The sequence below is a fragment of the Cryptomeria japonica genome, chromosome 6 (genome assembly GCF_030272615.1).
Source record: "Cryptomeria japonica chromosome 6, Sugi_1.0, whole genome shotgun sequence".
In the NCBI taxonomy this organism is placed as follows: Eukaryota; Viridiplantae; Streptophyta; class Pinopsida; order Cupressales; family Cupressaceae; genus Cryptomeria; species Cryptomeria japonica.
The window spans coordinates 265,310,468-265,337,121 of NC_081410.1; the positions used below are offsets into that span (position 1 = coordinate 265,310,468).

The 26,654-nt window shown below is 41.2% G+C and overlaps 1 protein-coding gene and 1 long non-coding RNA gene across 3 annotated transcripts; one reads left to right on the plus strand and one right to left on the minus strand.

Moving 5' to 3' along the window:
* Window positions 1-287: 287 nt before the first annotated feature.
* Window positions 288-2,097, minus strand: LOC131062601 (uncharacterized). The gene is made up of 5 exons (XM_059207341.1): window positions 1,968-2,097; window positions 1,464-1,850; window positions 1,079-1,252; window positions 735-857; window positions 288-514 (listed from the first exon to the last, which is right to left on the minus strand). The coding sequence occupies exons 1-5, from the start codon at window positions 2,070-2,072 to the stop codon at window positions 446-448; spliced, it is 858 nt and encodes a 285-aa protein (XP_059063324.1). The 5' UTR covers window positions 2,073-2,097; the 3' UTR covers window positions 288-445.
* Window positions 2,098-2,146: 49 nt separating this feature from the next.
* On the plus strand, window positions 2,147-25,854 carry LOC131062584 (uncharacterized). Of its 2 annotated transcripts, XR_009358195.1 has the most exons (5): window positions 2,147-2,280; window positions 3,338-3,436; window positions 23,388-23,997; window positions 24,212-24,446; window positions 25,352-25,854. It is a non-coding gene; the product is annotated as an uncharacterized LOC131062584 (long non-coding RNA). The 2 variants fall into 2 exon arrangements; XR_009358194.1 differs by lacking the exon at window positions 25,352-25,854 and having other exon boundaries at window positions 24,212-24,718.
* The last annotated feature ends 800 nt before the right edge of the window (window positions 25,855-26,654 follow it).

Below are 26,654 nucleotides of genomic sequence, written 5' to 3' on the forward strand. Positions count from 1 at the left end.
TTCTACTTAGATTAGTTAATTATGTTGCTTTAAAATGTGATATAATTTCTCTCATTTTTAAAATAGCTCTAAAATTAAAATAATATAAATTGATCAATATTTGTAAAAAATCAATTTCTTATTACTAGAAAATAAAGAATTGCTTAACAAAAGGTAATTTATTTTCACGAAGAATAAGAAAACTCATTAATTTTCGGTGCTATAGTGACTACATCACACTATTGTGTAATCACTATAACACAATACAATAAATTAAATTGGAGACACATTTGGTGTCACCTTGATCATTAAGTTAACAAAAGTTAATTTGGGAGTGAATTCACTTAAAAAGTGAACATGTTATTTGTTATTTTTTATTTGAGGAATAACAAATAACTTGTAGACTCTTAAACTTTTAACCCAACCTTTCCATACCAAATTTGGTACACATCTTTCTCCTCTCATTTCATTCAAATCCATGCAAGTAGCTACCATTAGTGCTTCCGCAACCATACGTCTCTCCTACAACTTTCAACTACACAACAAAACACCAACACCGATTGATCGGTAACATACATTGACATTCTAATATTTTTTGGAAATACCCTCATACATTTACATTCCAATACTTTTTTGAATGACGAAAATGAAACAAAAGCTTTTAGTGACATCCACAAGACCAAACAATCTATGAGACCAAAAAATTGAATTATATAATAACCAACAACGAGAATAAAAAGAAGAAATCTCTTTACCATTTCATCTCCATCTTCATAAACCTGATGTTGCTTAGCCCTTGAGTTTTGTCCAACTTCATTTCTTGCAAATCTCCCTCTAACACGGGGTCTACTATCGGCCAAGGTTTTCCGACATGCATACTACCAATTAAACTAAATAAGCTTACAATTCAAAAGAGATCTTACAAATTGAACATGTTAAACATTTTTTATTAGATAAACACATTTAATCAGAAGTATAAACAAACTTGACATGCTTTTTGATTAGATAAACATTTTTGACCAAACTATGAACAAATTTTAACATTGCTTTACATTGACAAAATCCCAAAGAGAACTAAAAATGGAGAGCATGGAGGCACCTTAATCTTTTTATTGAAATTCCTCTCATTCCGCTTCATCTTGTATCTGTAGATACGTTGTTTTCTCTCTTCCACAGTATAACGCCCCACCTTATACCTCGCCTCCTCAAAACTCGAATGATCACATGTGAGTGGAGCGGCACCTTCAAGACCCATTTTAATGCAATCCATCGCCTGCAACCCATCATAAACACAACCCAACTGCTAAGAAAATTTCAAGGTTCACTGAATTCTTCGCAATTCTCTAATTAGTATGTTGCATAATGAACAATGAACAGCCACTAAGAAACCAGACTGTTAGAATCTTGGATGAAGATGATCAAAACAGTTTCTAATTTTAAGAATGGCAAGTGGGCGGGGGAAATTTTCAAAAAAAAATTCAGACCTGAATGTCTCCTGTACCATAGATTCGACGACGAAGACTGAGTGCAGAGCCTTCAATTTCAATCGGATGGGCATGTAAGCTACTACCCAGATACCCCCCTTCCTCTCTCCCCCCCTCCCCTGAAACTTTCTCGGTAAACCCTAAATGGGCAGGGCCCTGTGACATTACCAAGCTCTGTGCGTCCTCTCTTGACTGCAGCAGAGTAGGAGGTGGTGGGAGGAAACAGAGATTAGAGAGGGAATCGGCTTCAAACACAACTTCCTCATCCTTCCACACTTGCTCTGCACAAGGCAATGGCATAAGCAGGGGCAGAGGTAGGGGATCTTCAAGCAGCTCTACCTCCCCAGAATCGAATTCTGGAATTGCCACGCTTCCTGCCAAGCAATCCTACATAAAAACTATGTAGTTTCAGTAACCCTACACAAAACCATATAGTTTTTTCAGTAATCCCTACACAAAATCATAGTTTCAGTTTACACAGCAGAGCAGGGGAGAGCTTGTTACATCCAGCAATTCCTTCACAGGGTCCATGAAAGCTCGACCGTCGGGTGCAATAATGTCCTGAAAGAGAGTCTGGGGATTAAAAAACATATAATTGTGTATCGCCATGGGAATGGAGAGAATGGATCGAAGTGGGAAGTGAAGGTGGTGGCGCGGAGTGAGATTTACATTGTGGCGCCAATAAAAAGGAAGGGAGTAGAAGAATTACGTAGATTTTTCCAACTGCCAGAACGAGGGAATTAAGTGGAGTGAAAGGTCTGCAACCGATCAAGACTAAAGTGAGGACAAAATCCGATGGCGACGGCGAAGGCCGGAGGTAGGTTTCATGTATTCATGTCTGGTGCTGACACGCGTCCATGTGGAATGGGAAATGGAAACCGGTACAAGGACAGATGAGAGGACAGGAAGAGGTCGTGAGAGAAATTTAGGGAGACGCTTCCAACTTTAGAAGCCATTTGTTACTGTCTAAACATTCCGACTTTCTCGTCTGGTCCGTGTTCAATGTATTCATTAAATTTCAGTCTATCTCACCCCCTGAGGTGGTTGGTAGATGCTGAAATTTGTATGGCTTGCACATTTTGTTCACCAATGGGCAGCCTAGAATCCTTAGGCATCAGCAGCTTAGTAAAGTCGGTTTTTATTTTATATGAGTTTCCTGTCACATCAATAATTATCAAGCAGTTTGTAATTCAAAATACATCACCTACTTGTTTTGTGCATCCTTTCAGGTATATTAGTCAAAGTGCTATTCTAGAGTACAAATTGGAAATATTTTTATAAGACTGTAAATATTTCGATTCTCTCTTATGGTGTTGTTTGAATAACATATAGGCTTTTGAATAGCTCATATCTTCTTTTTTCCCATTTTGTGTGCAGTGTTGTCATAGCTTTTGAACTTAAAATATATCTCCTTGGCAGTTCATTCATTGTCTGAAAAATTTGGTCCTGTCTTACATGAGAATATTGTAAAACATTTTTAGATGCTTGTGTTTCTATCACTTAAACCTTTAATTTAACTGTGTAATTTGCTTGATTTCATTGTTGCAAAATCCCTCTGGTGATTGTGGCCAGTTTAATATATTTTAGCATTTCATACGGTTCATGGTTTAAAACCTAAAACCATATTTGATTGTTTAATTATTTCCTCCTCTATTAGAGAAGATGGTTCACAATCAAAGTTAAAACTGTAAATCCTTTGTAATGGTCATAGAATGTTTGACTATGACTAATGGAATATGTGGTTCATAGTGTGTGAAGAATAACCAGATCTTCGAGTCTATGTATTGATCAAGAGATTCCCATTCTAGTTTTTGTGTTTTGTCAGTTTTGCAATTGTGTTTTACCTTGATTGTTAACACAATTTTATGTTTCAGGTATTACAGTCAAATGAGAATGAAGTTTGGTATTTATTTTCAAATAACGGGAAGCACTTGGCTTCAGCATCGAAAGATTGCACTATAATGATTTGGGAGGTCAGTTTTAGTTTCTACACTTGTTCGTACATTATTACACTCAAGTTTGTTTAAAATTGGTTTAAGCAAAAGATGTTTAAGTGTAATTGATGAGATCTGGTACTATCATATTGTGCAATTTCTCAGACTCTCAGGCAGTCAGAAGTGTCACACTGCTCCCACAAGTGAGGTCATCAAGTCGTTGGGTGGGATAGCAAGTTACTGGAAATGTATTTTATTGCTGTAGTTGCATGTCTGATAATGATCTCTTTGTGCTTAGTATTGTTGTTATGATTAATTGACGCAGTTCAAAATTCAATAGTCTTATCAGACTAGTGAATTGTGCAGCACTAACGAAACTCCAATTCAACACAACAATTTAAATTCTTACAGCGAAAATCACAATTCAATTTATTAGTTTGATGGACAACTACAAAATACATAAAATGCTTTGTATCTCTGCTCAATTCTTCTTATCTGCCATGCCTGTATCTGCATATCTCTTTGCCTTAACCTACGCACCTCTGTGCCTCAGCATTCACCTCGAATTTTGTATGTTTTTCTTACTTTTACCTTATTACCACTCTCTTCTCAACACAGTATTCTCCATTTTTCTGTGCTTTCTCCACACATTATTCCTCATTCCATGCGCCTATACTTATTTACCTCTGCACTTACCTTCCTTTCTCTGCTGCGCACTCGTACTCCTATCTCCCCTGCGCTTTCATCCTTATCTCAAGCGCTCCAATTACTTTATCTCCCACGCACTCATACATTTCTGCGCCTATATTATTATATTGTCTTTCCTCTATTCTTTTTCTTTGCAAATCTGCACTCTTTCCATTGCTGGAGATTTCTAATTTTTCCTCAATAAACCACGCATCCTCTTTGCTGTTCCCTCTGCTTCTTCACACACTTCTTCCCAAGTGCACCCACCTTTTTTTTTAATCCCTGTGCACAGTTAGACTTGTCTGGCTCTCTCTCCCTTCATCTCTAGAAAATAGAGGGAACAAAATAGACTGAAAGATTACGTCTGAGCTTCATAGCTTTTAACAGCCCCATTCAGCTCTGCAGAGCAGGACTCCAACGAGTGAGTAACAATTACAAACTCACTGCAATAGATAGAAAACTCAATAGCTATGGATGGGTGGTCTGTAAAGCATGGGTGACTGCAACATATTAATGACAAGGTAAGATTTATTAGGCATGGGCTGCTCATGCCATCAATTAATAGTTATGGATCATAGCTCAAGGTCTATGGGAAAGCACACATACTAAGAAAAGATAGGATAAGGTTAATAAAAGTTTTCAGATGTTAAATGATGCAGGCTGCCCTTTGTCAGGTGACATGTGAATGCACAGTAGTGGTTGTAATTACAGTTTCGAACACTCTCCCTTAATCACAACTACCGATTCCAGTTTTCTTCATTGACATCTCCCATAGAGTCACACAACTGGTGCTCAGGATCCCAACTTCTTCTTCTGTTCCTGTATTAAAAATGATTATTGCATTCACATAAAAGTGATCCATCTATCAAGATACATGGGCAACCAGCCACTGTACTCACTAGTTCTGTAGGAATCCTTTTCATCTACACGGTTCATCAATATCTTAATCTCTCCTGTAATTATTACCTTGGTCCCTCATGCTTTGAGATTACTCCATCTCACATTTTCCCTTTAATCAAAGATTCAACTTCTCTGATTCACTATCAAGCTTAGATAATTCTACAATTTGATACCGCATCCTCTCTACACACAAGAGGATACATGCTACATGATTACATGCGATACTTACAAAACACCTGGGGAAATTAAACTTGCCTATAGCTTAGTTTTACATCTTTGGACCAAAAAACTTTGGGGTGACGGATATAACCAATCATGCACCTCCTACAACAACTCAAGTACAATAAACATTCCAAATCACTCAAACATTTACCCATTTACATCTCATTACCTAGCATACTTTCTATTTTTACTTTTCTCCAGCAAATCTTCTCCTTCAGCTACGGCTTTGTTTCTCCATGGCTCCCTTTGTGCTTAGTGGCCGCACCTTTCTCAAGCACTTTGACTTCGCTCTGGCTCAGATTTCAGCACAGCTTTAGCAATCTGCTTCAAACTTTCCACATACTCACAATCTTTCCTTTTACAGCTACAGCTATATCAAACTTTGACAACCTCTTTAACAAATGGTAGAGATCCTCTTGATCTTCCTTGCAGTGATCTTCAACCAATGGTTGACTGGCAATATTTGACTGCTATGGCAGTTCCAAACCCTTCTGTAATAAATTCACTTGTGAATTCTTCTCAAAGTTGCTCCAACACCCGACTCTAATATATTGTCAGTGATCGTCAGCTTCACACACCACCTCTCTTTATTTAAAACAATTCTCAAGATCGCCTTCCTGATAATTAGGGCCTGATCTATCCACCAAAGGTTGGATTTAGGGCCACAAAAGGAAATTACGGTTTCTTGCAACATTTAGATATTTGATTTTATGTCAGTATTTATATTAGATCAGTGGCATAATTATCGCAGCACAAAATACATATAGACCCATTCTAGATTTTGAGGATTTTCCAGGTTGGCTGGGCTACCCATCCAGACCCATCCCGTCTCTTAGGGCTAATAGGGCCACCTAAGGATGGGCCCAGCATACCCCTGGCTTGCCTCATTATCTTGAATGTACTAACAAATAGAGGATATCAGGAAGATAACAAATGCATACAAAAAACATAGATTCATGACTATATTACTTGGTTAACATTTATCCATTATATATAAATTTGTAGGGATTAATTCATTATATTTGTGCCTAGTTGCAGAAACATGACTATCATTAATTAGTATTCCTTTTCTTTACTTATTAGTTGTGTCTGAGAATGAATGAATTATTTTTATTCTTCTATCTATCACTAAAGTGTATTTTAATGGAGCATACTAAACCTGATATTGCAGGTTACCTATCTAGCATGAAGATTAAGTTCATTTTACCCTCTTGTACATTACAGATGTGCTTAGTTCATTTGATAAGACATTTTTAGGCATGGAACCGATTTAGCAATTAATCTGGGTCACTAGTTAAATTATATTAATTACTGTTATATGAGGACTGAAAGCAGATTTAATACAACTTGCACAAAGACATACTTCATCATTTCGACATTTAAGCGGATTGGCCTGGGAACGTACCAACCTGCTGGTGCTGGGAAGGAATGCTTAGTAGGCACTGGTTCTTCATCGCTGGGAAGAACCTGTGACTAGCCCTTTTACATCGTCTACTGACTGATGCGTTCCCCGAGCAGTCCTCATGGTTGTCTAGGCATCATAAATTATGAAAACTGAAATAAATATTATTACTGAGTAACGAAGTTACCTGTTGGATGCTTCTCCTTGCCCTTTTCTCCTTGTCACCTCCTCTCCCGTGTTTCCTTGGGGTGCGGGTTTATACCTCTTTGAAACCACGCGATTCTCCTTGAAACATGGCGTCTATTCCGGAGGTGGCTTGGGAATGGACGCGTTCTTTCATTACTCCCACTAGTTAAGATAAAACGTATTTTAAGTGGTAAAAATAATTTATGTATTGAAAATATATATATTTATGTACATGTATTATTTAATGTTTCTAATCATTGCTTGCTGTCTACACGGGAATATGACACTATGGCTATAGCTGGTTCTTTTAAATGTCCTCAAACTTCTACAAATCCTTTTCCTTCTTTAATATGATCTACAAATTCTCTCTGCGAACTTCTTTGCACAATAGCCTCTTGTACTCAAACTTGGAAAGTCATAGAGGCTTCTTTTTGCAGTTCCTTTAAAAAAAATACATCTGCAACAGTTTCATTCTTTTGCTGCTACCAACCAACTTGTTTCTGTGATCCTTAGATATTTTCTACATAGCAGCTTCTTAGAAGATAGAGCTGCTGCTCTTACAAAGAAAACACCACCAAAAATATATTAGCTAAATACAAAACTAATGTTGCTGCATTTTAGAAAGCAAAACTGTTGTTTTCTTCCACTCCAATCACAACATGGTTTTTGCCTTTCAAATAGCTTCAGGCTTCTCTGACTTCCTACCAACAATCTCTTTGTTGGTTCTTTCTATGTAGCCACGACTAAGCTTGCATGCACTTTCTCTTGCAAAAACTCCATAATATTTTAGCAGCAATTTCCACTCTTTCTTGACTGGCTGCAAATTCTTTTAACCATCCTGCTCCTCTCACGATCAACCAAGCTCTCGGATCTAATGAGCTCTCCAAGCTCTTCAGGCTTTGATACCAAATGTAGAAAATAGAGGGAGTAGAGAGAAAACAGATCTAGAAATTTATATTAAGTAGATGGAAAGATTACTTCTGAGCTTCATAGCTCTTAACAGCCCCATTCAGCTCAGCAGAGCTGGACTCCAAAGAGTGAGTAACAATTACAAACTCACTGCAACATATAGAAGACTCAATAGCTACACATGGGTGGTCTGCAAAGCATGGGTGACTGCAACATATTTTTTTTTTTTGATCGGTAAATGGCATAGCCAAAGCAAATTGTATTAAAAGGTTGAACCAATTACATAGCAAAAGTCAGAAACTTTTGAGTGCTAAAGACTAAGGGCAGATTCCCCATGAAAACCAAAATCTTCCATAGTAGAAAACAGACAAGAGTATTTTCCAGATTTAAGAAAAAAGAGGCAACCTAACAGCCTCAATGGTCTAAAGTTTATCGCCAATTTCTTTCTAACTCCTTAAGTCTGAGAATATCAACAAAACATCGATCTAAATTTCCAAAAAAAACTAGAAATTTCACGTCAAAAAAACAGAATTCATATCTGTTTCCATGCTTCCCAAGCAGCCCTAGGCTGAAGCACCAACCCGAGCACGACCCCTGCCTCTCAAATGACCTCTTCTCCTGCGTGACATGCCCGTCCGCCCACAGCCATGGCCCCTTTGCTGTTCATCACTACTTCCACCAGAAACCGGCGGCTCATCACGTTCTAGTTTTGGCGAAAAGAAAGCCATTTAGTTTGGTGAAGTCTATGAATTCATCCTCCCTGTCTCTATTCTCTGGCTCATCGCCCAAGAGCTTCCAATTGAGGAACCTGACTGCCATTGCTGCAAAAGCCCTATGTTGCATTAGGGCAGGGCCTTTAAGGTCCAGAAGAAACGGGTAGTAGTTGATAGTTTCACCCGAGATTGAGAATAGGATCATGTCTCCTGGTCGAGACATCCCAGTGTCGAGGATAGCACGGTTAAGGACTGTATCCAAGCCCACCAATACATCTTGCTCAAACAATTGGGTTGTCAAAGCCAACACCTCCGCTTTAGGGACTTGATTGTCGAGGAGAGATGCCACGAACCTTGAAGAAATATGGGTGTTATCCCTCGGATACTCCCGCCTACTCAGATGGCCATGACCAAGGATTAGCTTGACCGCCAAGATTACCGACAACTCCGAAACTCGAAGGAGTCGTTTGGGTCTCAAATCTGAGATTTCTCTAAAAGATACTTGACGGCTCGTAGAGGAGAGAGAGATAGGAGAGTCCGCCCCAAAACAAGAAATTGGCTGTGGGAAGACTCTCACTATGAAGCCAAAGGGGTCTTCTTCCATTGTTTGCTAAGAAACTAGAGAAAAAAGCTCACACTTCTTGCATCTTCCATCACTCTTTATTGTAAAATGCCTTGAGTAGATGAGACCGATGGGAAAGGTGGTGAGGTTCCTTCTTCCAAAAAAAAGAAATTAAATGTTCGGTCCTTGGAATACTACCACCAAGACAGCTTGAACTCTCCACATCATGATGGCGGCGTCCTTTCCTCCTTTGCAGAGAGATTTGGCAAATTTTGATGACCACATCGATCTTTCTTGAGACACACCTTTTTTGGATCATTTAATGATGTCAGATGTTGATTGCTGACGGTTTAAAAGACATCCAAAAAAACAACTTCCTTAGCAACATTCTTGTCAAAGTAAGCCATGACTAGACAAAAAGAGGATGGCAACATCTAGCTCAACACTCCAGCGCAATCCTAGCTTTGGCGGAAAGATAATTTGAATAAAAACCGAGAGCCGTTAGGGAACTCAACAGGTCGCTGCATTGAGATTCAAACGAAAATTAATTTATGAATTCGTCTGCCCACCAAAATCAGTTTAAGAAATTTTTCGATCACTGGGACAATTGATTACTGAATTCCTCTGCTCACCAACTAAGAGCTATTCCATTAGATGCAACCTTGGAAAGGGCATCTGCTTCAGTGTTTGCCTCTTTGTAAACGGTTAAATGCAGAAAGTAAATGCACAAAACATAATGGAAATACATTAAATAACCAGTCTTTGTATTAATTCAACAGTTCATGTACATCACGTGCTTATAACATTACATTTCACACGACTATCATGATGATTCTCTAAGAAGGAAAGGTAGTGCAATATATAACAGCCGAAGGGGTGCGACACAACCGTCGCGACTCCAACTACCTACCCGTCGGCTAACTAACTGACCGCTGTAACTCATTATTACCGACGACAACATAAACATAATATGACAACATAACATAATGATTATTCCCGGCAACATCATCCCCCCCAAGAAAAGAAGTCGACTCCAGATGACTTAATACAAAATAGAGATGACCTTAAACAAAACCAAGGTAGAGAACTGCAGGAACTGTTGACGCCAGTCGAGCCCGGAACTCATACACCTGCTGCGTCCTCGCCTGACAATCCTTTTCTGCTACCATTCGATGCTCAAGTGCGGATGTCACCATTATTGCGTCCTCTGACATCACAGTCCTCCTGTGCCTAACCCAAACTTGTCTGCAAAACACACTTTTTAGTCACAACCTCCACCAACTGCTACTCAAATGATACTGTCTCCCTAGCCAATTTGTCCTTGATAGCCACCCGTGCTGCTCTCCCGGCATCCAACCCCTGGGTACGCTGAACTAAGTCTCGCGCGACTACTGCCTCCAACCTGGTGGTCAGCTCCTCCCGAGCCCTCTGTGCATCCACCAAGGCAACCTCACGTCCAACCGAAACATACTCCGAGTTCCTCAAAGCATACCAGTCATGCCTGGAGGTGGCCACAATCCTTTGGCACAAATGCTAGGAGACACCTCAAATCCTCCATCACACTCCCCAAAGGCTAAAAATTGAACTGAATAACTCCCTGGTGTCATACAACTGCGCGGACTTGCAATGCCTTCCCTCAAACTCTGTTTGTTCCCAACCTCCAAATCTGTCTCCCTCTACGGCTTATGGCTTCCTCGCCAATGCTTAGCTGCAGGCTTCTTTCTCACAATACGGACAACCACAACACTTCCCGTGGTATTCTGTAGCTCAAAAATAAACTGGGGGTCTGGGGGCAACGCCCCCAGCGGGGTCGAGGGGCAGCGCCCCCCCGGGGTCTGGGGCAGCGCCCCAACGGGGTCAACGGGCAGTGCCCCTTGCGGGGTCTGGGGCAGCGCCCCAGCGGGGTCGAGGGGCAGCACCCCTCGCGAGGTCCGGGGGCAGCGCCCCAGGTGCACTCCCTGTCGTAGTACAGGTCGGGGTCGAGGGGTAGCGCCCCCGCCGCCAACACCAATTTACAACCTTTAGAACCACACGAAAGTCCATGGCGTGCATCATTTCTGTGATGTTTTATGATGTCAAAACCCTTCTTCTACACTCCAATATTTTCAGTGTCCAGGCTCCAGATGTTATCGAATAATTTTTCAATCTGGTCGTCGTCGTTTTTTTTTTAGTTTCCTCTGTAATGTCACCTCGGCCATGCAACCTCCCCATACGGTCAACAACAGCACTGACACCTCCGCGGGGTTTCCTTCTCCTTCTTTTTCCTTGCGTGGGCTACGTGGTGCGGGGGTTTGTTTTAAGTGCGGCGTGTGGGTGTCCACCGTCGGTGTGACCACCGCATGGTGGCATCCACCGCCGGTGGGACCACCGTGCGGTGGTCGGCCCCACCGTCGGTGTGACCACCGCCGGTGGTTCCATCGTCAGTGGTCCCACCGCACGGTGGTTCCACCTTCGGTGGCCCCACCATCGGTGTGACCACCGCACAGTGGTTCCACCTTCGGGGGTCCCACCGTACGGTGGTTCCATCGCCGGTGTGGTCACTGTACGGTGGCCCCACGACTTCCTTTTTTTTCTTTTTCTTTTTTTGTTTCCATGCAGTACGGTCACCTGGCGTACGCTTTTTTCAGCTGTACGGTCAACTGCCGTACGGTGGATTTTTTTTATTTTTATTTTTAATATATAATCTAATTGTCAAGAGTCTTCGGCTCGGGTCCCATGCTACTGGGATCGCCCTTCATCCTTCTCAGTTTTCCTCGCCTAAGAGTCTCCTGTTGTGGTCCTGTGCCTCTTGAGTCGCCTGCTCGGCCTCTCGAATCCCCCTCCAAGCTCTCGAGTGTCCGGCCGACCTCTCGGGTCCCCTGCGCGCTTCGCATGGTAGGGTTTCAATTTGTACCCATTGGTGGCCAATCTATTTTCAATGTCCATCCGAAGACCTGGAACCACAAATTCTACAGGGACCACGGTCTCCTTCTCGTACATAAGAAGAAGAAGAAGAATAATAAAGATTTTGAAGGCTGCGGCCTTCCACACAGGGTTCCAATCGTTGTCGACACAATTGTTCTTCGAATTATCTACGTCACCGAGGTTTGGGGCGTCTCCCTTCCAATATTCTATGTATTCTGGCAGGTACACCTCCTTTGTTACTTGCTCCGGTTCCTCTACTTCGAGCCTGTAGCTTTGGAACATTTCATAATCCTCCATCTGCCAGTGGAAGAGCCCGTTCAATGACCCTGTCTCATCCTCGGAGCATTCTCCTAGTTTGAGAATCCCTTCGTCGTTGGGCTCCCTGTAGCCCCGTCCTTCGTCCCTCGGGTAGCCTTTCCCTTCACCCTCCGATCCCGAAGATGATGTCAGTTCCTCGTCAACAACCTGGGTCCTCATATCAATGGTGTACTTCCGCCCCCCTTTCTCCATAGAAAGGGTATTGTTTTTCCAGTCGTGGTTCACCTTTGCTGTAACCAGCCACCCTCTGCCTAAGATGGCGTCGTACCCCTTCTTCTTGAGTGGGATTACCACAAAATCTAGTATGAAGGGTTGCGTCCCAATGGTAACTTGTTGGCCCATCAGTGTCCCAATGGGTTTGATTCCATGTCGATCTGCTCCGAGCAGATTGAATGTAGATGACCACAGCGTCGGCTTCCCGAGCTTCCGCTAGGTTTCTTCTGGAAGAACATTCACTCCTGATCCACCATCGACAATAGTGTCTGTCAAGGTAGTCCCCAGTATGCCCATTTCTACCACCGCCGGTTGGCGTCCGCTGTTGACTACCAACAACATGGCATCGACCGTGGGGCTTAGGACCTCCCTTAACGCAGGGTCGGCTGTGGGGCTCACGACCTCCCTCGTTTTCACCTGTGAGGGTACAGAGTTTAAGATAGCCGTTTTTAGCTACGGCATGGTCTCCAGGAGGTCTTGTATTCTCACGGGTACCTCCATCTGCAATATTTGCCCAATGATGTTATTTTCCGCTTCCGTATGGGATGATGTACTCACCACCTCGTTGTCCCGTCGTTCGGCCGTCATCTCACGTTCAATATTGGCCTTTGCCTCCCGTAATCTCTCCTTCTTCGTACGGGGGTCGGGATAAGTGGCTTTTTTCGTCTAGGCGCGGGTGATCGCCAGTACTTCTTTCTCACCAGTCTTCTTAGCCTTCTCAATGTTGAGGAGATTAACCCCTGCCTGTGGGCAATTTGCGTCCTCATGGTCGCCTGGCCCACACCAACGACAGAGGTGCTGAGCGGTGGCTTCCTTCGTGCAATCACGGGCGAAGTGCCCCCATTGATTATAGGCCCTACATTGGATAATTGGTCGGCCCTTGGCATCATACTGGATACGGCTTCCGTTATTGTTATTGTTGCTATTCCTTCTGCCGTTGCGTCTGTTGTCCCGGTAACCTCCAGATGATGCCATTGTGTTGGTTTGCGAAGTTCCGACGGCCGGCTGCTCTTGCGTGAAGAGAACTTGTTGGCTCCTAGTTTTCATATTGTAGGGACATTCCTTTGTCAAATGTCCCGCAATCTGACAAATGTCGCAGAAAGCCTTCTTGGGACAGGACCCCTTGGTGTGTCCGTCACTCCTAGAGTCGGTACACCACACGTCGTTTTCTTCAGTCTTACTTGTACTCCCCTTCATGGCTTTGAATTCTTTCAACATTCGTTCCATGTCCTTTTGGAGAGCGTGCACCTTTTTACTCGATTCGCCACTGTTGCTGCTTTCCGCGTCAGAGTCTTCATCATCGTCAGATGAATATTTATTACTTTTCTTCTTCTTTGATGTTTTGTGTTCGCTCTCCAGGTCCATCGCCCTATTATAAGCGTCGTCATATGACGTCGGGGGTACAATTTTCATCTTCCTTTGTAGGGAGGATTTCAACCCTTCAACGAACCATCGTTTCTTCAATCCATCTGCGGGTTGGCTTTCCATTTTACCCAAGAGTTCTTTCAGCCTCAGACTATATGCCCGTACTGTCTCCTTGGTGCCTTGTTTGGTACTGTATATCTCCGTTACAATTTCATTGTCATCACGGAGCAACCAAAACTCCTCCGTGAACTCCTTCTGTAGGTTGGCCCACGTGGCCTCTTTTTGCTTGTCCACATCGGAGTACCAATCTATGGCAACTCCACGTAACGTGGCTGGGAACTGCTGTACCCATTCGTTTTGGTCAGTAACACCGTTCGCTAACCATATGGTTTCGCACGTTCGACAATGGCGGACGGGATCTTCCTTCCCCTCGCCGTTGAACTTCGGCAACTTCTGTTTACTGGCCATCCCATCGCTCGGTCTCGCTGCTCTAGTGCCTTGTGTGCTTGTACCTGGTTCGCCTCCGCCTCTTGCCCCTGACCCTCCACTCGTGGGTCCTCCGGAGAAGGTTGTTGACCCCGCACCGAACAAATTGCCTCTCGTACGGTACCTTTGTGCTCCCTCGGCACCGTCGGCCGTACCGTTACCTTCGGTCGTCTCCCTTCGGTTGTCCTCCGAAATGGACAAATTCTTTAGTAGGTCTCTAGTAGCGTCGATCAAGTTTAGATTTCGCCTTGTTTGTTCCACCAACTCTTCACGACTTCTTACCCTACGATGGTGGTATTCAGGCGAACTGTAGAGGTCGCCTTTGGCACCCTTCGTGATTCCTAGGTTCCCTTCGGGCAACCCTACGACAGTGTAGAGAGTGTACTTCTCTTCATCTATCTCTGCCTCCGCAACCTCCGTGACACCTCCTGGGTTCCCTTCGAGCAACCCCTCGGCCGGTCGTCCCTCGGCAAGCTGCCTTAGCCTATGCCTCCGTTCTACTTGCTGCTCCAGAATCAAGGCCCTCTGTGCGGCCTCCCACTCGTCCGTTTCTACTTTCTTATTTCTGTCTTTATTTAATATATTTGGCATAAATCACCTCCGTACATAGCAAGCACACACCATGTACACAATTATTTTTATTTTTTATTTTTCCCTTTCGACCATAATTTATATCAACATTGTGCCGGGATTATTATAGGGTTCAATTTCTCCTTCGCCTCTTGTTCCATGTGCGCGTCGTCGGTCTCCGGGTTCATCTCACCGACGGGTAGGCCCATCGCGTCCGTGCGCCATCCGTTCCCGAGTACGTCTAGGCAACGGAGCCAAATGTTTGCCCTCTCGGGTAAACGGTTAAATGCAAAAAGTAAATGCACAGAACATAATGGAAATACATTAAATAACCAGTCTTTGTATTAATTCAATAGTTCATGTACATCACGTGCTTATAACATTACATTTCACACGACTATCATGATGATTCTCTAAGAAGGAAAGGTAGTGCAATATATAACAGCCGAAGGGGTGCGACACAACCGTTGCGACTCCAACTACCTACCCGTCGGCTAACTAACTGACCGTCGTAACTCATTATTACCGACGACAACATAAACATAATATGACAACATAACATAATGATTACTCCTGGCAACAGTCACCAAAATTTTATCCAACAGTGCTTGCAGCCTCCAATTTGGGGAATTTGAGGTTTTAATTGCATTGATAGTGATTGTTGAATCCCCTTCAATTACTAGGTTCTTAATTCCTCTTCTGGAGAACTCTGTGAGGCCTAACAAAAGAGCCTTGAATTCTGCCATATTATTAGTATCCGGAGGGGTAGGCACAACCATCTTACCTTTGAAAACTCCTCTATGATCTCTCACCACACAACCAATTCCAGAAGCACCTGGGTTTCCTTTTGAAGCCCTATCAAAATTCAGTTTTAACTAGCCGACTTTGGGGGGGGGGATCAAACTGCACTACCTCTGTCATTACTATTCTTACCTAAGAAAGGGGGAATTTTTATACCATTCCACCTAAACCTTGTTCTATCATCCCAAGCCGTGAAGTCTTTATTCAAGTTTAGTGAGAGGGCTAGTCTACTGTTTATATTTTCAACAATGGAGGCTTCCAAGGAAGATAGAATTGACTCTAAATTTCTAGCTTTGTTGTCAAAGAGTCTCCTATTGCGCTCTTTCTAGATCTCCCAAACAAGGCAAGCGGGGGTCATTTCCCACAGGGAGCTCAAGATGCCATCTTTTGGTCTTATTGGCCAACTTTGGAAAAGTGAGACTGTCATTTGGAAGGGCCGTTGTCCAACCAAGTTTGGCACATAACCATCTCCAGCACTTTGCTAAGAAAGGACAATTTAGGAGAAGGTGATCAACTGTTTCCTCATGGGCTTTACAAAGAATGCATCTGGATGGACCCTCAAATCCCATCTTCCCGAATCTCTCTGCTGTGAGTATTTTCTTTTTTGCTGCCAACCAAGCAAAGATGCCATCTTTAGGAATAATTTTGCTATTCCAAAAGAGCTTTTGGGGAATTCCTTGATCCTCTAAGGTCCCTTGGTTTGCAAGGATATTGTATCCTTCCTTAGCTCTATATTGGCCTGATTTGGATGGAGTCCATATCAGGGCATTTGAACCCTCTCTAAAGAACAATTGCCTATCCTTAATTGTCTCAAAGAGCTGGTTTAATTCATTAGAGGGAAGGGGAAGGCCCTCCAGTTTCTTCCAACTCCAGCTGAGGAAAGAATTCTCCCTAGAAAACTCAACATAGTCCCTGATATGAATCCCCCAATGATGTCTTAGCCACTGTCTTGTTGACGGAATGGAAATTGAGCTATCTAAACTCGTATACCCTCCCCAGGAATCTTCCCAAAAGAGGCACGATGAGCCATCACGGACATCCCAGGAGACAAAGTCTGCTATTAGATTTTTGCATCTGAGGATAAAATTCTAGATTCGAGATCCTTTAGGGTGATTAGTGGCCCTCAAAAGATTGAGAGCTTCCCCAGTTGCTACATATTTAGTGTGCATCATTCTTACCCATCTTGCTTCGAGATCCATAAGCATTTTCCAAACTAATTTTGCTCCCAAAGCCTTATTCCAGATCTGAAGATTGCAAACTCCTAATCCTCTTGATGATTTGGGCTTGCAAATTTTATCCCAGGCAATTAGGGCAATTTTGTGCTTTTCTTCCGTGTTTTGCCAGAAGAAATTCCTCATCTTTTGAATGATGAAGGTGTTCATACCTGCAGAGAGGGCTAAAAAAGACATAAGATAAATAGGGAGAGCTGAGATAACTGCTTGAAGATTATCAATCTGACCGCATAGGAGAGCCACTTTCCTTTACATGAGTTGACATTTTGATCCATTTTTATCTTCAGGGGATCCCACAGATTCGTATTCCTTAGTCCTTTGTCTATGGGAATTCCCAAATAAATGCAAGGCAAAGTACCCTTTTTGCAGTTAAAAATTCTTCGAATCCTATTTTCCATGGGCACTGGTGTGGAGAAAAAATAGATTTCTGATTTTTCCTTATTGATCACTTGACCTGAAGCTTTGCCATAAGAAACCAGGATCTCTTGAAATTGAGTTGCTTCCTTGGGTTTTGCTATACCAAGAAGAAGATTATCATCAGCAAATGCGTTGGAACAAAGTTGGTGGTAATCTTAATTCTTTCCAACTCCTTACTAGAATGCTTAGATTTTATAGCTCTTCACAAGGCTTCTGCCATTATGATGAAAAGAAAAGGGGAAATTGGATCCCCTTGACGAATGCCCTTAGAAGATGAGAATAAACCATCCAGCTTGCCATTAATGAGGATAGAAAATCTAAGTGTGGATATGCATTCAAAGACCCAATTTATCCATTGCTTGCTGAAACCAAAGGCCTACAAAATTTTACATAGAAAACGCCAATCCACATTGTCATACGCCTTGGATATGTCCAATTTCATCATCATACCTGGTCTTCTCGTGCTTTGAAGAGTATGAATTGCCTCTTAAGCCACAATTACTCCATCTAAGATCGAATGTCCTGGGACGAATCCGGTCTGCTCTTCTGAGATAATGCTATCCATAAGAGGTTTCAATCTATTTGTCATCACCTTCGAGAGGATTTTGTAGATGGTGTTACAAAGAGATATTGGTCTAAAGTCCTCTAAACGAGTAGCTTTCTCCTTCGAAATAAGAGCTATAAAAGTATTGTTAATTTCCTTTAGAAGATTGTCTGATCTTCGAGCAAATTCCAGCGCCTCCACTAGGTCATTCCCAATGATCTCCCAACATTTCTTGAAAAAACCAATCGGGAAGCCGTCTGGCCCTAGGGCTTTGTCAAAGGGGAGTTGGTTTAGTGCAAATGACACCTTCTCCAATGAGAAGCTTTCATTAAGCTTTATGTTGTGATCATCCAAGATCACTTTTGGAATCAAGGTTAAGAACTTCCTTTGTTCTTTTAGATCAGAACCTTCTTCATTGTTTAGTAACTTTGAGAAAAAACTAACAATTTCATTTCTTATGGCCTTTGGATCATCAATATGCAGTTACCTTGGATCTCCAGCCTAGATATTTTATTTATATTTCTTCGAATCCTTGCCACATTATGGAAATATTTTGTGTTCTTGTCCCCAACTTGGAGCCATCCCTCTCTAGATTTTTGCTTCCAAAAGTTTCCCTCTTTAGATAGAATATCCTCATACTCTGCTAGCAATTGCTTTTCCTCTACAAATAGATTTTGTGTCATTCCCTCCTTAATGGCCTTTTCATTCAATACTTCTAGCTGGGCTTCAAGATTCTTTTTGACAGCAAAAATATTCTTATATTGTGAGGCATTCCACTATAACAACTTCTTTCTGACATATTTTAGTTTGGATACAAAACAAAAAAGCCTCAAACCCTCAAAGCTTACTTCTTTCCACCATTGACTAATTAAATTTAAGAAGTTGGGATCCTTCATCCACATATTCTCAAATCTGAAGGGTTGTTTCGAAAAGTTTGAGTCACCATGTAGGGAAATAAGAAGTGGAAAATGATCAAAGCCAGAGCAGGGTAGGACAGAGCACTCCATGGAAAAAGGAAAGGAAGTGAGAACACCCAACCAAAAAAATCTATCTATTTTCTCTGCCATATTACTGAAACCTTGCCTTCGATTATTCCAAGTGAAAGTACTATCACCAAATTCTATCTCAAGGAATCCATTTCTGTCAATCCAATCATTAAAATCCTGTTGGGATCTTCCAAGTCTAGTGATTCCACCCCTTTTATCCTTAATGCTTCCAATAGCATTGAAATCCCCTCCAATGAAAAGTTGTTGATCCTGAAATTGAGAGATCACTCTGTCCAGGTCCAACCAAAGAGCATGTCTGAAAGTAGGGGATGCTGGCCCATAAACATTAAGTAGCAGAAATGAAACATTTGTTTGTAGATGCATAGCCTTCACAAGCAGCCAATTTCTATTGGAAGCTACTCCCTCAATTTGGACAATGGAAGGTTGCCAAACTATTTGCAGCCCCCCGGACGCCCCTTTTGCTGACACTGCCACTAGCTTGCTAGCAAAGTATTGAGGCCCAAGCCTCTCACCAAAGGACTTTGCTTGTTGGCAGTCTAATTTTGTTTCCTGCAGCATTATGATTTCTGCGTTGGTCAAAAGAATTCTTCTCTTGACCAAGCACCTCTTGTTAGGGGCATTGAGGCCCCTAACATTCCAAGATAGTATTTTCTTTTTTGTTCAAGAAGGGGGAATCCCTTCCTACTTTCCAAAGATTAATAATCTTAACTTGGCTCTCATTTTCTCCATCATGAGCTAGTTGCTCATTGATGGATTTCCTGCCTCTCTTTGGCGAAAGAAAACCAAACTCGGGCTTTTCTTTTCCATCAATCATTTGCTTGATACCCAACTTCCTTTTTTCTTTGATTTTGGAATACAAAGCTTCAAGGGGAGTCTCTATAACCTGCTCTGGGTCATCCTCTTCATCCATATAGTCATTAAGAAGATTCTGGGTATTTTAATCAAGGTTCAAATCAAAACAAGGTGTCTGCAAAGTGGGAGAATCCATGAAGGGAGAAGGAGATTCCAAAGAGAGATCAATATGATTTTGCTTCATAGGAGAATCTCTGAAGGGGGTGACATTAGGAACTTCAAAATCCATACACAGGGATCTCTGAAAGATGATTTTGGAAGACTCCTTTGAAGCCTCAGGACCTTGAAGAGGAGAATCTTTAGAGGCGTTCAATTCTTGAATAATATCTTCCTTGAGGATCTCTGCCTTTGAAAGAAGATTGGATAATGTAATGTCTTTACCCTTATATGGAGCTGCAAGAGTGGAGTTCCTCCCAGTCTGCGGCCTTCTAACTCGATTCCTTTTCTTTGAGGCCTTTCTAGGTTTAGGAATGAAGACATTGAACGCACCTCGATTTAAGATAGGTTTCTTTCTTTGACCATAAAGTCTCCTTGATGCATTTTTGCCATTCAACTTAAATCTTGGAGCAAGGATGAGATGTGGATCAGCAGAGTACTCTTGTAGTTTGAAAGGAGTCAAATGACCTTGCCCAATTGAGATCTGATTTTCCAAAATGGGCACTTGATAATGAGTGCCATCTGAAGCTTCTTGTCCATTTTGGTCCTGAGATTCCGTAGAGGGATCCTGTTGGAGGTTACCCTGTGAAGCAACGTGATGAGGATGCTCCATTGGCTGGAATAACGAACCCCTTGAGCCTTGCATAGAGTTCCCATTTACTATCTAATTTCTAAGAATGCATTTACTTGGGACTCCATCAGTCAGCCTTATGACTTTTTGCTTCCATCTCCCCACCTCAGATTCTATTTCTAGTTCTCCATAAAAGCCTCGTTCCAGGTCTATTTCAACGTAAACATTGGCAACATCCCCTTTCTTCCCATTCAAAAAATCCTCTTCTATACCAACCAGGAAACCTAGAGCATCACCTATCTTTAAGAGGGCCTCCGCACACCAAAACTCAGAAGGGAGGCCAACTAGACTGAGCCACACCGGGGATTTTTTGATCCTATGATTAATGGGGTCAAAACCAGGCTTCCAATCGATGAAATGAAAGGATGATCCAAGGTAGAAGATAGGGCTACCATGGATAATGCTTTCTTTCAGAGTGGAGTCTATACATTCTAAGAAGTAAAAGTCATTTTGCATAGGACGGATAGAGACCATACCAAAAAAGGAGCGAATCCACTAGTTCATGATTTCTTGGCTCTCACCCCCTATACCGCACCATTTAGAAAAGAGAGCATTCTTCTTTAGGCACCCAATCTTAGGGTTCATCGCAGTCGTTGGTAAAATGAAAAGCTTACTACCAAGACCTTTCCTCTTCCAATTTGCATTTTGTGGTTTTGTTCCAAGTTCTGTTGGGGTCGGAGGAGGTAGCCTTTTTCAACCCACCTTCAATCCTTTATTTCTGGATCCTTCCAGGCCTTGTTTTCCATTGAAAGTGTTCTGAGAGCATTTATTAGGGCCTTTAGCTCGAGGAAGGCTGGAAAAGTCCGGTTTTGCCACAGCATTAGTTCATTGAGCACTGAAAGAGTCCTATATCATGAAAGGATGGTCCCCGTTAGTTCCTTTAGAACTTCTGTTGGATCAGGAATTGACTCGGGTCGGAAGGGGAATCTGTTCGCCGCAAGTAGCCACCCTTTTTGCCTAGGAAGAAAAATCATTCAAGCTCCTTTGGCCTTTTGATAGGAACTTCAGGCTGCTCTGAGACTTCAAGGAATAGTTCCACGGACAAGCATCAGAGCCAAAGAAGTCTGTTCCAGGAAACCGACTAAAATTTCTTGGTTGGTTCCGAGCAGAGGGAAAGTATTTGAGCCCAGCATTAGGATGGAAGCCATGCGAAGAGGAGGAACGCAGCCTGTTTGGATACTGAAAGCTCCTCGCCATGAATTCAGTTGCATGCTGGTTTATTCATATTTTTCTTGGCATTTTCTTATCCCTTCTTGTGCAATTATTGCAGAGTTCGTGCAAAATAGATTTGTTAAAACAAAGCTTTCAAATCTTTCAAGCAAATGTAATTGCACGGGTGTAGGTCCAAGTCCCACAACCTTTGCCTGAATCCTCCCTGCCTGTGCAAGAATGGGAGTTTTGGAATGGGCAAGGATATCTATCCAAGTATAAATTGTAGAAAATTTCTATCCAATGTTGTCATTGCTGCAACCCCACGCTACATTCTAATTTTAATCATGTGGATTTCAGGAAAACTGGACCAATCACAACTCCAAAACCAGCCAAAAATCCCATTGAAAACCAATCCAAAAAGATTTCTAAAGCTGAGAAATTGTTTGGAAACCTGAGAGCATCAGCAGCTAAATAATAAAAAACTAATGTAATGAATGCCACAAGTAAGAGAATAGTAGGAAAGAAAATCGCTTCTTCAAAGGCCAGACTCCTTCGCCTTTAGTAGAGAAGGAACCAGATCGATAAATTAGCAGCACTACCAAAAATTTAGCGAAGCTTCCTTTGATGAAACCTAATACATTGTCATCTTCATGGTATGTAGATGCAGCAACAGTGGAAGTAAATTGCTTTGGGCGAAGGGCCAAGTGACTGCAACATATTAATGACAAGATAAGGTAAGATTTATTAGGCATGGGCTAGGTACTAATAAATATGGATCATAGCTCAAGGTCTATAGGAAATCACACATACTATTGGAAAGATAGGATAAGGTTAATAAAAGTTTTCAGATGTAAAATGATGCAGGCTGCCCTTTGTCAGGTGACATGTGAATGCACAGTGGTGATTGTGATTACAGTTTCCAACATCACCTCCATGCACCTTCCACTTCTCTTTTATCTGCCCCAAAACTTTAAAAATATCAAAATGCCAGATGAAAATACTCCTAGCCGCTCTTTTTGACCTGTTGATTTCCTCACTGAAGCTTATTATTCATTTTTTGAATGCCCCTCTAACTTCTCCTTCATTTAACAAATTCATTTTCCTCTTATTTATTTATGATTTCTATCAATGCTGCAATATTTAGTTTGATTGGCCATAAGACAAAGAAAACAAAAATCAAAATAATTTTAATGCTCCTGCATCATTAATAGTAAACTAACTTACAAATTTTGTACATGAGAATTTACTGTTTACTTTTGAGATTCTGCACATTGTTCTAGAATATGGGACAACAGTTGAAGTTGGAATATGCATGTCTCTTTCCACAGCCTGCATTGCCTCTGTTTTAGGATTTATTCCCATTGATGACAGGGTTTTATTAGGTCATTTTTGGCCTTTTGAGCATGTTCCCCTTTTTCTCCCACAGTTCTAATTCCAAAGTGAAAACGTTGCAGTTCAGCAAGTGTTTGTAATTTGCTTGCAAACAACTCTTGGGATTCTGTGTACTTGATTACCGATATTATGAAATGTGAATCCTTCTTGATAAGTAGGGAAGAAAAGAATATGTATCTTTTTGTTGCCACTTTGTTAGACATCGCAGCTCTGATTCAATCTAGGGGCAAGTTTATTTTTGAGATTCTAAATACTTTTCATTTTAGTTTGTGGTACGTATGTTTTTGGTTTCTTTTTGTTTTTTATATATTTGTTTTCTTCTAACATACATATTTTAAAGTTTCCAACAACTAATTATTATTCATCCAGGTAGCCAAGTATGGTGTCGTGTCAATAAAATGTAGACCGGCTGAACACTGTAAACCAGTTCCATTTGTTGCTTGGAGCCCTGATGCCAAGTATTGCTTACTTGAGGTATTGAGGAGTTTGTCAAGCTTTGGAATGTTGATATTGGAGATTGCAAGTGGACATATGATAAAGCCAGCAGCGGTTTCACTTCCTGTGGGTGGTTTCCAGATGGTACATGTGTAAGCTGTGGTGGTGTTGATAAATGCATCTATATATTGGATCTAGAAGGAAAGGAACTGGATTCATGGAAAGGACAGCAAATGCCAAAGATTTCTGATTTGGCTGTCACATGTGAGGAAAACAAATAATCAGCACCTGTGGGGAGAATATGATTATGATGTACATTTGGATACCAAAACTGTGAGACTAATTGAAGAGGACAAATCGATAACTTCTTTATGTGTTTCCAAGGACAGTAGGTTTCTCCTTGTAAACCTAGCGAACCAAGAGATTCACCTATAGGATATTACGGCTGATTCAAAGCTATTATTGAAGTATGAATGCCACAAGCAAGGTTGCTATGTTATTAGGTTCTGCTTTGGTGGATCTAATAATGCCTTTGTTCTCAGTGGTAGTGAAGACTCACAGATTTATCAATTTTCTTGCAAATTGTTTTATATTGATTTTTTTAACTGTAAAAAGTATTTATTCGTCATTAAGTTTTGTCCTTTCTGAAGGAGAGTCCCCTTGTCATCAATTCATAAAGCTCTACTACACGTCTTTTTTCCTGTTATTTTTGAAGAGTGTTCTTATGGTTAACTAAATTTTCTGACTCTGGTTTCCAGGTCTAAATATGGCATCAAGGTAATGGTCAGCTTTTAGCAGTTTTGCCTGGTCACTCAGGTACTGTAAACTGTGTGAGCTGGAATCCTGTGAACCCACACATGTTTGCATCTGCTAGTGATGATTACACTGTACGCATATGGGGAGTTGACAAAAACATTTTGAAGAGTAAGAGTACCAACTTTAGCAATGGAGTAGTTCACATTGCAAATGGAAGGCCAAAGAAGCAAATGAGAGGTTAACGACCGATCTTAAGTTCTTTTTAATCATTGTAATAATAATGATTATTTTCTTTGGTGCATGTGTAAATACTAAAGAATGATCTATTTTTTTACTTTCCTTCTTTCAAAGACCAAGACTGTAAATTATGCTGATTACATTTCACGGATAATCAATTTAGCATGGCTAATCACAAAACTAATTTGTCTTAAAAAATGTGACGTGCGTTTGCCATCATGATTTTGATGCAATACAAAATACTATAATATTGTACTCACATTTTGTTATGATTTAAATTTTAAAATCTGTGTCTTCAACTGCTTGATTGAGAGATAGCCAAGAGGCTTCCAAAATCAACTATGTTAAGGTGTGGGCAGAACACACTCTTGGCAATTATGCGATAGTTGCTTGGTGGTTTTATTCATGGAGTACTCACAAGGTTATTAAATGCCCTTGTTTCTTTTATCTGGTGAAAAAAATTCCATTGATGGAAAGTATTGGGGGTGCATCTATGCCATTAAAACGACCCATTATTTGCAGTTGGCTTCTCTGATTATAAAACCTGCTAAACTGCTTCTTACAAGCCCATCTAAAGAAGTCTGCTCTTTTATCAGAGTTGCTTGAACAATTATCTCCTCTGGCCAAATAGTTAACAGTAAAGAAGTCTGGAAGGGGAAAATATTGGTTTCAAAGGAGCCCTTTAAAAAATAAGGAAATCAACTGAGCCGAGTTCTTCTCAGGTCTATTTAGCAATGCTATTTCTTGCAAGAATTTGTTGAATACCAATAATCAGATAGGCTCTTCATCTAAGAACAATTTTCTTGTGAACTAAAGGTTAGTATATTCAAGGACTAGAAGTATTGGCAGTACCACTGAGATTTAGTTTAGAAGCTAACTTTCATTTCTCTGTTCATTATGTGTAGGGCATTGAATGCAATCATTGAATGCAATCACCAATTGTCTGGGAGTTCCTGAAACTATGGTTTAAGAAGCAAAGCTGCTCTTCCTTAAGATGCACAGAAGAATCGTTAGATCATTCCCAAAACATACATAAAAATCCTTTGAAAAGATGAATTCTAATTTTCAGGTCACAAGTTTCTAAAATGTCTGGTCACAATTTAGGTTTGTTACTGGCTTACTGCCCTTGCGAAATCGGGGGAAGCTTTTCCTTGTTGACATTAGTATCTCAGGTAATAAGGCTCATATAGGGCTCTTCTGCACATTGGTAATTTCTTCATGCAAGGGATGCTGAAATGTTAGAATTATTGTTTTCTGTTCGGGCTATTTCTTCATGAGAGAAATGTTACAAAAACTAAGGCTCTCTCAATCTGAGAAGTGGGCCTGAGTGATTTCTGAAGACAGGAAATCTTGTGGCACAAAGATTGTGTTTCCAAATTCAACAAGATAATGTGAAACATTGTTACCATTTGAGGGTGCATCAACAAATGTTAAATAAACTGGTTTGTGAATTTATTGCAACAGTATCAATCAAGTCCTTTGGTTTTGTTTGTTGCATGTGTTGAGCTTTGAATTACTGCACATATTCAGTGTGAACGTGTTGGAAGTGGTTCAAGCAATTCTATTTTGCATCTCACTTTTAGTAAAAGTGTGTCTTTTGTTTAAGTAATTAAGTCTAATAAATGTAGATGTACATTAATGGTTTAGACTTGTCTTCCAAGTCATCTCTTGCAAGAGATAAGGAGCATTTGGAAGGTTAGATAGGTGTAAAATAGAAGAATTATATACACTAACAAGTTTTTTTTTTTGGTCAGTAAATAGCTGGTAAGGGTCAACTCTCATTATATTGATAGTAGAAAAGATTTACAGTAAAGATTGTCCATGTGTCCCAAATTTAAGTATACCTCATACACCCTACATATCTGTTTTGCTCCCTACTAGCACTGAAGACAGAAAATGGGGAATAACCCTTCAAAAATTCCCTCAGACTGCAAGTCAATCAGCTTGCATACAGATACAGAATGCGGCCAGATTACAAAAGATTAGACCCAGACTCGTTGCTATATCTATAGACAACAACTATGCTATATATGCTATAATATCTTCAGAATAACATACACAATTTACTCATCTTCATCGGTCTCAACTTTTTCATTTTCATCTGCAAGTTTTTGTTGGGCAGCAAAAGCACAAGCAACCATGGTGGGGCATTCTAGTCTGCAAGCATGGTGGGCCAGGATTCTTGCCATCTCCACGAAGTCTCTCATG

Excerpts from the sequence above, each read along its gene's own strand:
- LOC131062601 (XM_059207341.1), bottom strand. The coding sequence starts at position 2,072 with ATGGCGATACACAATTATATGTTTTTTAATCCCCAGACTCTCTTTCAG. Across the intron at positions 858-1,078 it reads ATTTCAATAAAAAGATTAAG|TATGCATGTCGGAAAACCTT; the intron begins GTGCCTCCATGC and ends TTTAATTGGTAG. Across the intron at positions 515-734 it reads ATGAAGATGGAGATGAAATG|TTGAAAGTTGTAGGAGAGAC; the intron begins GTAAAGAGATTT and ends TTTGTTGTGTAG.